We start from the raw sequence: 17,167 nt of genomic DNA, 5'->3' as shown, positions 1-17,167 counted from the left end.
TTTCACAAACACCCAAAATTAATTGAAGGAATGCACATCGCCCGCTGAGAGTTTTAAACTAGATCATTGTATAAAAACAAGGAGTGGAGTTGTAGGTTTTGGTCAAGCCTTGTAAATAATGTTTTGTGAAATTTCATGTGATACTGCAAAATCTAGCAAAATGTGTTAAGCATATGTTGACGATGACTCTCATTTACTACCTTAACAAACTTTAGCTCAATATTTGTAAAGCTGACTGAGGTATAGCCATTTATGTCTTGATTAATGTTGATTAACTGTGGTGGCCATCTTGAACTGGATGGACTTCAAAAGTTAATTAGTTGTAAATGTACACCCAGTTATTACTTTCTGAAAGTTTCATTAAATCCATCTAGTAGTTTATAGGATATTTTGTTAACATTACAGGCAAACAAACACAGGAAAAAATATCATTGCCCTTTTGCTTTCGTCAGTGAGCAGTACATACATATAAAATACACCATAAATGTCTTCAGGTTTTATGCAGTTTTATGTTTGTTTTTTAACTTAAAAGTTAATTTTATTACAATAACTTTCAGAAAATTGAGAAGAATTCCATAAATTGTGCCAAACATCTTATATTCCATGTTGTCATCTTATTCTTTATCATCTGGTGGGATACCAAGCTCCTCATCTTTCCATTGAGAGGCGCCTGGCCACGGAAAGTGACCAAACACCGCATCTGGATCGTGCCAGAAGTGCCAAAGGACCAGAACCGCATGAGCCCGTTGATAAACTCCGCATTGAACTGTTGTTTCTTCATCAGCTGTGGAAACTGTCTGTACCGGGGTTCAATATGCAGCACGTCGCTAGCTTTTCTGCTCTGTATCTGTCCTGGTCTGTGCCGGAGCAGCTGAGTCCCCGTCCAAAGGACCGCAAAAGCCCATCCGATAGAAGACATGGCTGTTTGTTCAACAAATCCCCGTCTTCTGAGAGGTTATGTTTCGACTGGGATGAAGCACGGCTCCGACTCAGACAGTTTTATATGTTTAAATATGAATATTTTTGGAATATGAAAAAAAAAGCTTGTATTCAACAAGCAAAAGTTTTGTCTTGCAAGACTTTTAAACATTCATTGATTAAAATAATAATCCAGAGTTTAAAGTAACACATATGCACACACAAAAAAGCTTATGGCATTACCCGTGTGGTATATGCAGCCTCTGGATCATCTTCCAGGACTCTGGACAGACCAAAATCAGACACTTTACACACGAGGTTACTGTTGACAAGGATGTTACGTGCCGCAAGATCACGATGGACGTAGCCCATGTCAGACAGATATCTGCAGAAATGAACAGAAAGTTAAAAATAAATGTAAGGGTTGTGCATGATCAATTCTAATAATTCAATAATCAGGTGAATGTTTACCTCATGCCAGATGCAATGCCCCGCAGCATACCAACCAGCTGGATTACTGTGAACTGACCATCATTCTTCTACAATAAAGACACAGCACAGATACGAAAATTCAAAACTCATATCTTTATGTAATCCACTAAAAGTGATTCAAATTTGTTTTCTTAAAAATAACAAATAGAACAATGGTGGAGGGGAAAAAAAGAGCTTTATTACGAGACAAAGGTTTCCAGGATGGGATTAATGTTTCATATAAGTACAGTTATTTGATACAGTGGTTCTCTGCTTTGTAATGAAAATCTACCTGGAGAAAATATTGTTTTAAACGTGAGAAGTATGCTGAACTGGGTCAGTAAAACAAAACAAACAAATAAAGAAAGAAATGCAAGAAGGAATGTAAGAAAAAAAGAAAGGGATGGAACTAAAAGAAACAATTCAATAAATGTTTTCTTAAGGCTGCCCAAAGCACAGCAAAGCTAATTAACTTACTGTGTAGAATCTATTACAAAGACAATTCTGTACACTCACCTTTAACTCTTAGCATTTTAAAAGAAGGTTTAAGCTTAATGTAAACAGTTTTTTCTCAATTTTTCTACACCCTTAAGCTCGCTAAAATGTTATAAAGAACCCTGGTTTCGTCTATAGTTTTTCTACACATAAAAAAGGCATGGGTCTTCTCAACTTGAGTAGAAAATGTAATATTTCATTACACCTTGGGACACTGTCAGTATTGTCATAACTGAGTGTGAGTTGTAGCTGAAACTGTACTAAGACATTTGGGAGTCAGTTTTCTCACAGCAGTATGCCACAACTTCATATGTCAGCCAAACAAGTACACTCTTATGATGCTAGACACAACAGCTTAAAAATAGCACTCTTCTACAAGTTTATGTTTTTTAAACAGGTGGCATGATCATGGGAGTTTTTTGTGATTTTTCTGGTCACAAGGGGTTTAATGCTGTGTGCAGCAAGAAAGCTGTCACCAAAACAAACAAACATCACCCACCAAAAAACAAACAAAACACTAACGTAATTGTATTTTCTGCAAAAATGCAGTGTGAATGCTAAGTGCTGAACGACCTTACCTGAAACTTGTTAAAGAAGCTGAAACTTATTTGTTAAAGCTAACAGAAGCAGAACACTAGCCACATACATAAAACATAAGCTAAAAGCTAAAAGAAATAAAATGTTAGCCAAAATGCAAAATTATCAAAATGGCAGGCAAAGGCTAAAACAGATTTTTAAATAGAGTTAAATATTTTGAAGAGCAGAAAAGCTACAAAAAACAAACGTCATAGCGCACATCCCTTGAATGAGCCAAAGGTTTGAATATGTAGATGACTTAAATAACAAAGTCTGCTGAAGTAATCAGACTGAAAAAAAAAGTGAATGATGAATCAGCATTCACACAAAAATCCACCTTTCAAATTACCACTGGAAAACTCATGACGTATAAAAGTTTGACCTGATTCTTCTGAAAAGTAGATCAGGTGCCACATTAGATCCAACCCCGCAAGATTCTCATCTCAGATTGTTTCAGAAAAGCAGCAGGATGCTCATTCTGACTAGCTGACATGTTCAGTTGCCGTCAGATTAATGGAAAGCCATGCATGTTTAAAAGGAGCTTTGCTTTTCCTCCCTGATGACAGCTCTCATTGTTAGTTTAAGCTTCAGCTCCTTCCAATCCAAATGTAAACTCTCCCAACTTTCCTCAGCTCCTCTAGTTGCAGCAGAACATGGCTCTTCCCTTCATGGTCTCAGCCTTAGTTTCCATCACTACTACAACTACTTTTTCCATACAGCTACAGCAGAACATCCCACTTACATGTGAAATGAGATGTTAGGCCAAATATGTGAGTTATGAGGGTTGCAGTGCATTGTCCGAAGCTGTGAGAGCTAATCCAGGGCACAGTCTGGCCCCTGGTTTTCTCATGACTGTGTCATTTATACTAGCCTCAGAACACCAGCCATCCATGTAATTACTTCACGGGGGTTTCTGCGCTTCTTCGCCTGCTGGTTCCCAATCTCCTCTGCTTTCCCCTTGCCACGAAGGTTTATTACCAAAGGAACGGCATACAGTTATGTCAGCAGTTTCCACTGGCCATAGCTCTGTCTCTGAATATCATCTCAGCATCCTCCTTTTCCATAAAGTCGCAGCGTTCAGCTGAAGGCTTTGATCTGCTCCATCCTCAAAGTGAAACCTGCACCTCAAAGCACTGCTATCACCAGAATTATAAGACCTTATTTTGTTCATTGCTTTATTAGGCATCTGCTTCAGAAATTTTTTACTCTTTTCATGTAGGATTTAGCTCTCTGTGCCAGCTGAGACTTCTGGTATTATAACCACTGAATAGACTGGGGAGACAAATCATTCCATTCAGAAATTTTTCCAGCCTGTCTTTTTTTTATTTATTTATTTTTACAGTTCAATTTCCTTTCCGAGTAAAATTGGGTCTAGTCTGGACAGGCCAGACACTCTTCTGGTGTTCAGTGATCAAATAACCTTCAAATTTTCTGGTAAAATAAACCATGTCACATTTAAAGCAAGAGGAAATGTCAAACTATCAAAACTTGATGCATCCACATACATTCCAGTGTCTTAGATAGTTTAACATAACTTGAAATAACCCCACTTAGAGGTATGTTTTTTTCTTTGTCTCTACTACATTTATAAAATTATATGATTGGAATTATTTTGTTCACAAAATTAAAACTATGCAAAAAACAATTAAGTATGATCATTTTCTTTAATCCAACATCACACTGTTCCATGTTTGGCAATATTTTAACAAACATTTACATATCTGAAAGATATTGCTACCTCACCTCGAGCACAACAACAACAAAGTCCATTGATATGCAGCTAAAACAGAATAATTGTAGCTTGAACTGGTATATTTATGTTGTTTACTTACCCTCTATAACTACAAAGAAGTAACTGTATTATGAAAGCTAGTTTTTGCTTTTAAGTGTTTTCCACATCAGTGATAAGTTTACTTCCATACTGTCATACAAGTACGTAGTGTACCTTCATCTCTGCTTCCACACACTTCAGTCAATTCAGATGTTTTGGCACAATTCAGACCTCAGGGTGACTCATTTTACTATTTATAAAGCTAACAATCTTTTATTTTTTGTCTTTTTGTTGATTTTGAGAAAATTACATGTTTATTATTTTTGTCCTTCTTTTTCCCTTCACTTTATCCTCATAATTACCATATTGTCCTCTTTTCATAGTTGTCTTTTCCTCAACCCTTCCCCTTCATTTATCCTCAGATTCTCATGACCCATTTGAGGTGTAATCTTGCTGCTTCCTGCCTTACCTTCAGGAAGGTGTCCAGTGATCCATTTTCCATGTACTCAGTGATGATCATTACAGGCTTGCCTAAAAAGGAAAGTACAATCTGATCATGTATCAACCCATATAATCAAAACCATTTTGTTCATTTTCATTCATTATTATTGTAGGTTTTCAAATTATCTGTATTATACGTTTTGCTCTGTCTGGTTTTCATGGTGCTTAACTGTCAAGACTTTCTGTACGTCATTAGATTTTTATTTTCTGTCAATTAAAAACACATCTATAACCAGAATTAGGGGGTAATACATTACTGTCGTAACACTGTGTATGACTTTAATTTAGTGGTGTAACACGTCATCACTACTAGGTGCAGTAATCAAATTACAATTACTAGTTAGGAGCTATTTGTAATTTCTAAGAGTATAGCTCACCTTGTCTTTATTTTTTTCATTAACTTTAAATCTTGTTATATGGTAACGTAATACCTAAGAGTGGTAATAATATATCTTATGTATGTTTTTTATATTATATGAGTTTTTTTTACTGATTTGTGGACATCTGTAGTTTATAAATTGGCAGTGTATAAATAGATTTCATTATTATTTTATAGATGAAATAGTAATTAAAAAAAAAGTGTAGCTTTTAACTATTCTTTTGTTAAAATTCCCTAGTAGAGATAAGTTAAATTTTTGAAACAATTCTAATTTGTACAACTTATGTACAAATGTTGTGCCCTGGAATGTATTATCTTCAAACTGTAAAAGTCGACTACTCACATCTACAATAGATAGATATGTATGCAACTATTGAGGATTTATACTGTATCACTAAAACAACTGAAAATTCTACAGGTTGAAGATTTGTCTAATCAGCTTAATAACTTACTCTTGGTGACCACCCCCTCCAGACGGATGATATTTGGGTGGTTGAACTGGCCCATGATCGAAGCCTCCCACAGGAAGTCACGTCTCTGCTGCTCTGTGTAGCCTGCTTTCAAAGTCTTAATGGCAACTTGGATCTCCCTTTTCCCAGGCAGCCTCAGGGGTCCGCAGCACACCTCACCAAATTCCCCTGAGGCAAAAAAAGAGACTCAGTTTGACCTCAGTACTTCTGCCAACCTTGATTTGCCAGCAACTATTGCTGAACAATAAGCAAAACCTGCAAAATGATTTGACTTAAACCTGAAACTTTAAGGCATACAAGTATTTTTGTACTAAATAATTAGTTGATATAAAACCCAATAAGTAGTTTTACCTGATACACTTTCCTAAAAAGAACAACAGTAATTAAATGAGATTCAAACACATGATTAGTGAAATACATGTTTGTTAGCATTTATAAATAATAAAATATAAAATTTTACACAAAGGGTTTAACTTTTTTGTATAAGAATATGTAACTATACAATAACACCTTAAAAATGTAGCTTGATGGAAACATGAATATATAACTGATTAAGCTGTAAACATGGGAGACTTGGGTTTGATTTTTTAAACTTAGAGTGACTTAATTAAGTCATTTTTTTGATATTCAGTTGTTTCAGCATAAAGAACATGTTTACTTTAGTGAGTCAGAGTAAACAGTAATATATTCTGTGAATTATTATTGTGTCCAAATCACCTTCAGCCTTGCTCTGAATGAGAATTCAACCATCTCTATGTTGTACACAGACACACACAATCACCCACACACAGGCCTGCTCATCATACTCACCAGCGCCGATGATCCTTTCAATTGAGATGAACGAGACGTCAATCTCCTGTGCAAATTCATGAACCGCTTGGTTGGGGTCTTCATAGGTAAGAGGGTCAATGTAAGTCCGGACCCCAGGAAATTTTACTGCAGAAAAATCAAACATGGCAGTATTTCTATTTAGTAATCTTTTTTATTACTATTAAAAAAAACATAATACAAACAGTAAGTTTTTAATTTTTTTTTTTTCTTATTTTTATTTAATTAGAAGCATCTGCACTCATCTACTACTCAGAGTAAAACTGATCGATTGTGTATTAGCAGGCTTTGGTGGCTCTGGTTCCACATAAGTGCACAGGAATTTGATAAATAAAAGAAGCATGTCAGGCATTACTCAGTTTCTTTCCGACCCTCAAATACTGCAACCAGAGAGCTAAAAAGACACTAGATACATTTAAATATATCCCCAAAAGTTGTTCTTGTCTGTGTATGATTATTAACACTATTTGATTTAAAATGTGCTTCTCTAAGACCAGGAACAGAATGATAATATTCTACACATATTGGCTCTATAGTGTTTTTTCTTAGAGCTGATGTACCCATTATAGTTGGCTCAGAAACCAACAGATGGATATAAGGGTGCTGTGCCAAAAATGTGGACAAATATATTGAGCTGTCACAGCCCATAATGCATCATAGCTTTATGTGTCCTCTGCTAACATGGATGTCATTCAAAAAATAGCTGCTGGCACTCATCCCTGACATGTGCACTGGTAGCAGACATCCGTGCTTACAAAGATAAACAGAGACATGACCACTGTCTGAACCCACTGCTGTAAATTCAGCGTAAACTTCAGATAAACTTGCATTTGTGTGCACAGAGACATTATACACATACTGTTTATGATGAACAGAATATGCAAAATGAGTTTGAGCTTTCCTGACTTACTGTGACCATTGTGAAAGTGCATCTTTTCCTCCTCCGGATCCTGCTTTGCTTTGCTGTAGCCACATCGCCTGAGGAGAAAACAAACACATCAGAGTCAGTGTCATGCTGCAGCAGTGCTGTTTGCACATTTACCAATTGAGAGCATCATTTCATTTCATTAAAGGGGACTTTTTAGATGAAATAAATTAAATATTTAGCTATACACAAAAAGAATAAATAACTTGAATAAATAATTGAATTGTTTTTTGTTTTGCAACATCAGGAATCAGCATTTTTTTTCATCAATGTGTCAACAACTAAATAATAGGTTTTGACATTTGCTTAAACATGTGGCAATGAGGAAAAATACATTAAGACATTAAGTCTCAAGCTTTTGTTTGGTGTGCATTCTTTAATTAAATTGTATTCTAGCTATTTGGGATTAGGGGCTTTGAACAATTAGTTTGAGAAAAAAAACAAAACATAAAACAAATTAAAAAATACGATTTTTAGAATTTTTTTTATTTTTTTATTATTGAATAAAAATTTAAAGCTAGTGTCTCTGATTAAAGACAGCAGGTCTAAGTTCAACAGAAGCCAATGTCCCCATATGAGGATGTGGGGTCTCTAAACAATAAGGGTTTTAAAATTAAATAATTTGACTGTTTTAAGTGTTGCAATAAATGGCAAAAATTAAAAAAATACAAGCAGAGAATAATACATCTTGGATCCAAGTACAACATGAACTTTTTATTTTTCCTCTACGAATTTGTGATTTTATATTTCCAGCTCTTTAAAAATACCACTGGATGTGCTGAAACAGCTTCTGACAAAGTCAAAAAGTTTTCATACAATATCAATCTGCAAGATCCATTTTCTTTGTGTCTTTTTGTTGCATAAAAAGATCTTTCTTTTCTCAACATGAATTAAAAAAAAGAATAAGTTGATTAGAAGTGCTCCTGATGTCAGTGTGAGCAAGGTCATCAATGTAACCCTCACTGACAAAACCAGAGTTAGTTTACATGCTGCATGCATGTGTACATCCTGTGTGTGTTTGTGCTCAAACAGCTTCCGTATGTTAATATTTAGACAAATGGCATCAGAGATAATCACAGATAACCCAAATTAAATGGGGGTGAGGGATTCTAAATTTCATCCTATGTGCAAACACAAACATGCACATGGCAAAAGCAAAGAGATAAAGATTTTTTTTCTTTTTTTCTGGTATTTGCTAAGTTAATTAAATGATTATCTTAACTGCATCAAAAAAAAGTTAACCAACATTTTTGCATATTGGACTTAATCCAAATTTTTTTTTGTTTTTTCTTAGTTCCTAAATACAAATAAAACCATAAAAAAACATTTAAAAAGATTCTGTCTGTTTTTTTTTTTCCATTTCAAACATTTTTGTGGGTCAGGCTGCCTTGGCAAGAAGTGTTTGTAGTGAACAGCTGGACATTCTGAAGAGGGGGAGTCTGTGTGTGTTTGCCAGGGAGAGCTCAGTTTGTCGGAGTCAAGAGGTTTGAGAATGCTTAGTGCCCAGAAGTTCCTTTTAATACATATGTGTGACCCCATGTATACAAACACCAGTACATATGATGCCAATGGATTCACTTGTGTGTTGAACACACCATAGCAGAGGGTGAGGGGACAAAGGTTGACAATAGTTTTGTTACTACTGACCCAAATTCATCACAGGAAAAATGTGGTGTGCAGCAGTAGTCCCCTCCCAAACATAATTCTCAATCTATGGCCCTTTGCATAGATTGTCTTCCTGATATTAATATTTCATTTTTAACACCACACATGAAAACAGTGTGAGTACAAAGGCAAACATTCAACAAAGGAACTACCCAAATGTTACTTTAACTGTATCTGATGACATCTAACAACACACAGGGTCCAGAAATTCTGTATCTCCTGACAATTTTTGTCAATTACCTGACTGGTCAGAGCAGTTTTGGCAGCAAATGGGAGACCAGCTTAATTCTAAGCATATGGTCATAATATGTTCAATTAGTATACACAGATATTACTAATGTGCCTTTGAAAAGTATGACTAAAAAGCATTTACATATGAAAATATATAGCTGCACAATATAATTAGATCTTTATTCAAACTGCCAATCATTTAACAGATTCCAAAATAATTTCTTTAATTTTCTTTACACAAGTTTTCTTTAAATCCAAAGCATACTGGCATACTAATAGTACAGTAAAGATAGATTTGGTTTAATTAATTTAATTAAGTAACACATTCAGAGCTTTTATACATCATTCTTGTTGCAGAAATTCTGTCACCCTCTCACTGTCACTTTTAGCACTTTTGATGAAAGTTAATGTTTCACTGATGAACCACCAGGAAGTTACCAAGCAACCATTAAAGGTGTCATTACATATTGCATCATAATGTGGTTTGCCAGCCATACAGTTGCAGACAAACAGGCTCTGCAAAAAGCCATTAGATCAGGAGACCAAATCACTGGCTGCCTCTTGCCGCATGTTGAGGAATTGGTCACGTCATGCTACTTCAGAAAGCAATAAATATAATTTGGGACCGCTATCACCCTGGTCAATGCCTCTTTGAACTGTTGCCCTTTGGTAGATGCTAAAAAAGATGCCAAAACACAAACATGAAAACTTGGAAATAGTTTCTGTCACAGAATCATTCTTCTATACTTAAAAAACCTAAACTACACTAAAAAACCCTAACCCCACCCCTAACCCTTTAGCACACTAAAAGTATAGATGGATGGATAAATGTTTCATGCCATCATCTTGCAATGCACATAATACACTAGAAAGCAAATCAAACTTTTATACTTTTGCAAATCTAAAATTACATGTTTAATATCACAAAATCAACATTTTAAATATATATATATATCAATATTAGAAATAAATGACTGCCCTACTTTACCAAAACAATGTCATTAAAGACTCTCATTTCTCCACCTGTTTTCCCACAAGAGAAGAACATGTGTAAGAATAGAATATTTTATCTGTGTTTACACCAGCAAACACTCCCTCCCAGGTGTTTATTTATGCCTTACCGTCCACTGAGCAGGAATCCAGCAACCACTGCCAGTAGAACCAGAGCCAGGGTGATGGCCACTGCTATTATTGAAGCCTGAGCACGCTCACTGGTAGCAGTTACTGCCAAAGAAAAGATGTGGGATCAGACGCAGGCTGTAAAGCACACAAAGCTGCACCTGGCATCTATTGTTGATTGTATTGTCATGGTGTACTCACAGTAAGGGCTTGTCTGGAATTCAAAGCGTCGGCTAAATGCACCATAACCTGCTGACGTCCTGGCTCGTACCTGTGTTGTTTACCAGTAAAAAAAAAACAAAACATCACAAATATCCCTAATATATTCAAACCTGAGTGTTTTACTTGGTTTTGATTATATCTTTGCCTCAAATAATGCTATTCATTCGTATATTGTTTTATTTTGTTTTCAATTATAGATAACTTAAAAAAATATATTAACACATTTTACCTGGAAGATGTAGACAGAGGAGGGTTTCAGGCCTTCCACCACCATTTCGGTTTCCTTGGATTTTATGATGGTATAACTGGAGTCCTGCTCCTGTAAGAGGAGGAAAAAAAGATTAGTTTTGTGAGCTGGCTTGTATAATGTTCTATTAAAGCACTCACTGTATTAAATGTTGTGCACATGCATTTGTTTAACTTCTATAGTTTTTGCACATTTCTTTGGTTAAGCTGTTTGTGATATAGCCGAGCTTAAAGTAAGCATGCTCAAATGCTTGTGTGTGAGGATCAGTTTCCTATCCGCAACCACATCAGGTTTAAACAAAAGTAAAAGCTCCTTCCATTAAGCTCGAAGCCATTAGCAAACCACTGACCACAGACTGCACTCTGTTCTCCTGTGAGCCTTTATGCTGACCTTCCCCCCAAAAAGACATTAGAACATGTCATAAGGAGAAAAAAAAGGAAGGGCACAGCAGCCACAGTGATCCAAACAGAAGCATCAAATTCTAGCATAAAACTTAATCTCATAAAACTTTTTAAATGAAGCAAAAAAAGTACATTGAAAGCCAAAACAGACAAACCATAATAAAATCAACCTTAATTTTCTTAATACATCCCAAATGCATTTTTTTTTTTTTACTAATTTGTATCAACAAAGCAGCTTAATATGACGTTAGTTGTTCTTTGAATTGATTTTTTGCACCTTTAAAATACATTGTTTTCAATTTTTAATCTTTTAATCAGATAGTTAAACAGAAAACTTCATGCCTAGTAAAGCACTTTTTGAATTAAATGTGCACTCAAACAATTAAACTTATTCATATGAAAAGAAAATAATAAGTCTAATCTTCCAGATAAAAAAACAAAACCTTAGCAGTTAGTGGACTCTTTTCTTAGGACACAGTTTTCTTTATTTTTTAATGAAAAGTTCTCTGTTAGTACATTTGATATAATGATATATACTAATCATATTTGTGAAATAAATCAGTCTTTTAGGTTGAATAAAAATCTGTAAATTGTTCAGTACATAGTTACCTTAAGACTATTGGGACACCAAGGTTAGTCGATAACTGTGTGCTCAGAAAAACAAAAAACAAAAAAAATGTGTTGTTGTTATTTGTTTGTTTGTTTGGTTTTTGCAAAGTGTTTTACCTTTTCAAAATATTTTATTTCATACTCCAGAATAATGCCATTGGGGCGATCAGGCTCTGCCCAGGAAAGGGCTATGCTGCTCTTCCCTGTGTGTCCTTTCCTCACCACACTCACTGGGGAAGGTGCTGCAAGCACACAGAAATATGAAGATACAGTTTCAAGGACCAATTACTTTATCTTATAGAAATAGCACAATAGTAGAGGCTTGATAAAAGGAAATGCTGCTCATTCCCAGTTCCAGAAATTGAAATAACTAAAATATGCAACAATGGTATAACCACCTAATTAAGATAAACTAGACAAGAATAAATTGTTTTATTCTTGTAAAAGCCGTCAAATATCATCAGCATTTAGAATAATTAAGAAAATATGACAATGAATTGCACACAAAACAACAAAGAGCAGATTATAAAAACGATTGTGAAAGAAGCAATTCTACCTGTTAGCATTTACAGAGTTTTTATGCCATTTCTGATATGAATTATTTTGTTGTGGGTTGTTTCTCCTAGATCTCACATTTATGTTAAGATGTCCTTTTCAGGCAACGCTGTTCTAATTTAACCAGACAATGGTTTAGGAGCAGATCTGCTTCTAAAACACTTTTGTGGATTTTGGTGCACCTGTGTCTAATTATACAATACCCTCGTATTTTGCGAGTGAGCAGATGCATCTGAAGAAGTTAATGATCACAGTTTAGTGGCTCCTCATGCCGAGGTGTGACCACCCTGTGTAGCTACCAAATTTAGCAGCTCGTAAAATAATGAAAAAAAAAAAAAAAAAAAAAATCACAAATGGCTAATGCCAAATCGGCAAACAGAAAATTAAAGAAGAATAAATAAATCTCAATTTATTTGTGCTCTTTGCTGCCAAATACATGTTTAATTCCACATTTCTTACACGTTTAACTTGTCCTCGTCTCTTTTGCAAAGTTTTCTCCTTCACTTGATGTTTTTTGGTAAAGTTCTCTTTTTTTGGTTGAAAGCCATGAGAGCCAAGTTGTTTGAGTTTGCATCAATCACAGAGCCATCCTGTTGTAACCTGAACTGTTGAGCCATCTCTCAGAGGGACAGTTGGGAGAGTCTGACACATAAAGAGCTTTTAACCAGGCAAAATGCTCCCTCAGGCAACATCCTGATAGTGAACGAGTGTGTGTGTGTGAGTGCTTGGGCATAGTGTGTGTCTTCTGCAAATTCTAAACAGCGTTTAGGTTTCAATAGTCTCAGCAGAACTCCGCAGGGAATAAATCATTGCTACAAACACAGTAACTGTATCCTGAGAGGATGGTTGCACAGAGGTGTTATCTGCAACATCTTAAAAGCCTGAAACCAGAGACCAAATCACACACATACACACTATCAATGCTTAAATGGTGTAAAGGTAGGGATTCAGTGATGAGCAAAGGCTTATTTTCACAGCTGCTTTATGGGTAACAATACACCAAACTCTACGTTTAAATCCTCCAATAATGGAGTCAGTTTCTGATGCCCTATTAATCAAAAGGCTTTAGTGGAAGCTGTCATAAGTATCTGGAGACTGAAAAGCTATATTGACTAAGGTTTAAGAAAATAGGCCTGATTTGACATTCAGACGGTACAATATTATTAAAAAAGAAAATCAACACATGCTCCAGAACTGATGCTCTCAGTTACTCAAATTGTTATATTTAAATGTATGCTCTTGTCAAAAATTATGCTGCATTTGTTTGACAATAGTGTTACAAGAACAAACACATAGTAAAACATACTAAAACATACTTTAAATAAAAAGTATATAAAAAACTATAGATACAGAAAAGCCAACCTGAGGCAGTTTGTTTTGATGTGTTCAAGCTGTATCATTAAAAGCATTAAGACCAAAACAAAACAAACACAAACATTGCGCATTAAATTTTCTAGTTTTATCCAAATGCAACCAGGCAAAGTAAACAAATGTTCTCAATAAATTATCAAAATAACTTTTATGCTACAAAGTTGAGTTTTTTTGGACTGATTAGCTTTAGCTCTATAAAAGTAGTACAAATGTATTTTAATGTCTCACATACATCGTTACATTTTTTTTAATTACACATCTATCTATAAATATTATCTATAATATCTTAATTTTCACAAGTAAAATCAATTTGTATTTATAAAACAAAAATAAACAATAAATGTCAGAGTCAGATAGTAATAAATTTATTTTCTCGAGCACAAACATTTTTTTAATGTCAAAACACTAGTTTAAAAATAATTTAAATAACACTCAGTATCTGTATACCCCTCAAAACAGTATTAAGATAGGAAACTAAAAGGACAAGGGACAAGTGTTCAGAAACTAGACAGAAGAACAACACTGAGGAAGTTAATGAGACGTAATAAGGGACAGAGAGAGATGGGGTGATATGGGATAATGAGAGAGTGGAAAGCAAGCAGGCAGAAGAACAAAAGAAAGAAAAAAAAAGGTGAGAAACAAAATACCAAAGAGAACATGAGGAAGAGACCTGTTGAAAGAGCGTTGACGGGCCCAAGCAACACTTTTATTTTAGCAAGCGAGTAGACAGTGTAATGACGCTTCCTTGTTTAAACACTTCCAGTGAGTGTTACATCTGCTGATGAACACCAACAGAGTGCTAATGCAGAACACAAATGTGCCTCGGCTACTGGTGCTGTGTCATCAGCCGTTAAAACAATTTTCTGTTTGGCATAAAACAGTTTTTTTTCCAAAGAAGGTACATAAAAAGGGTGAAAACCCACTTCACTGGATGAGAACAGACCCAACATATTACCTCTGGCCTCAAACAAGCACAATATTATTATAGTGCTGAACATAAGCCTCTCAGACTTCAATCTGTCTATGCCATCACCAGAATCAATATGGGTCTTCTGGTTTATTATCTCATAAAAGACCCTTGGAGATTGTCGAAAAGACAGATTGAGAGACACAATGAATTATAGTAAAAATGGGAGACAGATAACTTTATTAGTAGTTGCAACCTAACATTTTTCCCACCTGCTATTTTGTGCTAATATAGGTATTTAAGATCTTAAGATCTTATTAGTTGCATATCTGTGTTGCTGAGGAATTCTTAAAACTTCTAAAAAAGTAAAACTATCACATAACGAACAGGAAACAGCTTGGCTAAAGGGGTCAACGTTCACAAGGAATGGTTAGCAAAAAACTAACTGAGGATTTTTGTATGTGCTTTACTATTTGTTTTCTTAAGTTCCTGTTCATTATTGACTTATCAATACAATTTCTATAATAATTCTGGTTTATGTATTTTTTTTGGAAAACGATTAATTGCTATAATACACAACAATTGAGGGGACAGTTAGGAATGACGCTTTACCTCACATAGAGGGCTTCAAGTATTTGGGTGTTTTGTTCATGATTGATGGTAGATGGAGTGGGAGATGGACTGACAGATCGAGGCTGTGTGTGTGTTCCTCTGGTCCATTGTGGTGAAGAAAGAGCTGAGCTGAAAGGCAAAGCTCTTGATTTACTGGTTTATATTCGTTCCAACCCTCACCTATGGTCACGAGGAATGGATCATGCCCAAAAGAACAGGACCCTAGTTATAAGCGACTGGAATGAGCTTCTTTCATAGGGTAGCCGGGCTCAGCGTACACTAATGCAATGGTGATAAAGTGGATGAGGGCACTATTTTGATTATTTATGAATCATTTAAAAAAAAAATCCTTTTGATTTACCAAGGGCACAAAAGATATATTCCTTTTATAACATATCTGGTGTTGAATATAATTAGATTTCAAGCAAAACTCCAAAATTCCTAAATGTCATCAGGAATTCATGACACAATGCATTTGAGTTTTATGTTATCTAGCAACAGGTGGTTCGGACTTTGGCATCACCCAGAAGCAGCCAAAGGCCAGGCGAACATATTGTTTTGGGCAATTGCAAACAAAGACAACCTTTAACCAAAAACAAAGACTGCTCTTTCAAACCTGACCCTGTGCCTCCTATGAATCCCAAACAATACACTTACATTAAATTGAGAAAAGGCAGAAAGATGGGCAGCAATTATTTTGTTTGCCTGTGACATTTGCTGTTTATTCTCTGTATTTGTCTTTCATTACACGTTTTATCAGTACCATGCTCAAAGCAAATAGCATCCAATCCACCAATTCACACCTATTTTAGATTCATAGCACCAGAAAGACACACAGCCAAAGCACAAGATAATGTATCACAGCTCATTTGATAAATGGCAAGCAACAGCCGAATTAATGTATGCACAGTAGGTGCTTGTTTTTCACACAGTGCTCCAACATGGAACAACATTAAAACACAATTTGAAATAAACAAATAATAATAAAAAGCAAGAAATGCTGAGTTACCACAGTCCTGGTATAAATCACAACCTGAGACAGACTTTAATAATTACCTGAAAAAAATTAATCAGATTTCAAATAACAAGGCTGGGAGTTTGAGGGGTAAGGTGGGGTAAATAAAGGAATTAATAATCTAATAAACATTTTAAAGTGAATAAATCATAATCAAGTATATTTTTCTAACACTGGCAAGAAAGATTTGGAATTCAAAAAGACAACAACTAAATTTTAAATATGGTGTTGTTTACAAGGTCTAAAAAGGTTTTAATCACTTTGGCACATGTAATTTGTATTTTGAACCCTTTTTTGCATAAAATAAAAATAGACAAAAGCAAATCGCTGTTTTTTTTTGTTAAACATATTTGACACAATCTCCTGCAGCAACATTTAGAACTTGTATAACCCTTAACAGGGGTGAAAAATGCTGAAAAATAATGAAAAGGGGACTTAAAAACAACAGTATGACAACTTTCCTTTACTTACAGCTTGGTGTGTGACCTTTTCTTTCCTTGCCGCAACCTAGATGTCTTTTCTTCACCAGTTCATCCCCTTTAACTCTACTCTATTGTTCTGTTCCTGTATTTCTTCCCCACCCTTTGCTATCTCTCAATTTCCTTCACATAAGCACCAAAAGTTTGTCATTCAGCAGGACTTCACTGAAATATTGTGACATTACCTATTTCTTGGATTTCTTATCCTATGTGATGCTTTCATTCCATCAAACCTCAGATCTTCTGAGTCTCCCTCTTACCTTGGACTCTCAGGAGTTCTGCTTTAGTTATTTTTGTGTCTTTACCACCAAAAGCAAAAGCCTGGTCAACAATCATTGTCACACACAAGCAAGTCAAAATGCAGTTGCTTGCAGAGATTATCTCAGTCTTTAGGTAATTA

General features: G+C 35.2%; 1 protein-coding gene and 1 pseudogene across 1 annotated transcript in view; both read right to left on the bottom strand.

Moving 5' to 3' along the window:
- The window catches only part of LOC108232685 (ephrin type-A receptor 5), a 60,261-nt gene that overhangs the window by 10,765 nt on the left and 32,329 nt on the right, over nucleotides 1-17,167 (bottom strand). The window contains exons 6-15 of the mRNA XM_017410631.3: nucleotides 11,946-12,070; nucleotides 10,801-10,890; nucleotides 10,551-10,620; nucleotides 10,352-10,454; nucleotides 7,320-7,387; nucleotides 6,392-6,517; nucleotides 5,564-5,749; nucleotides 4,701-4,762; nucleotides 1,390-1,457; nucleotides 1,162-1,303 (exon numbers count right to left, since the gene is read on the bottom strand). Coding sequence (XP_017266120.1) covers nucleotides 1,162-1,303; nucleotides 1,390-1,457; nucleotides 4,701-4,762; nucleotides 5,564-5,749; nucleotides 6,392-6,517; nucleotides 7,320-7,387; nucleotides 10,352-10,454; nucleotides 10,551-10,620; nucleotides 10,801-10,890; nucleotides 11,946-12,070 — 1,040 coding nt within the window. The remainder of the gene's footprint in view (nucleotides 1-1,161; nucleotides 1,304-1,389; nucleotides 1,458-4,700; nucleotides 4,763-5,563; nucleotides 5,750-6,391; nucleotides 6,518-7,319; nucleotides 7,388-10,351; nucleotides 10,455-10,550; nucleotides 10,621-10,800; nucleotides 10,891-11,945; nucleotides 12,071-17,167) is intronic.
- Nucleotides 483-943, bottom strand: LOC112450335 (annotated as a pseudogene).

This window comes from Kryptolebias marmoratus, linkage group LG14, assembly GCF_001649575.2.
Source record: "Kryptolebias marmoratus isolate JLee-2015 linkage group LG14, ASM164957v2, whole genome shotgun sequence".
Classification (NCBI taxonomy): domain Eukaryota; kingdom Metazoa; phylum Chordata; class Actinopteri; order Cyprinodontiformes; family Rivulidae; genus Kryptolebias; species Kryptolebias marmoratus.
Note: the sequence above shows the minus strand (reverse complement) of the source record. Positions and strands in the feature narration are given on the sequence as shown.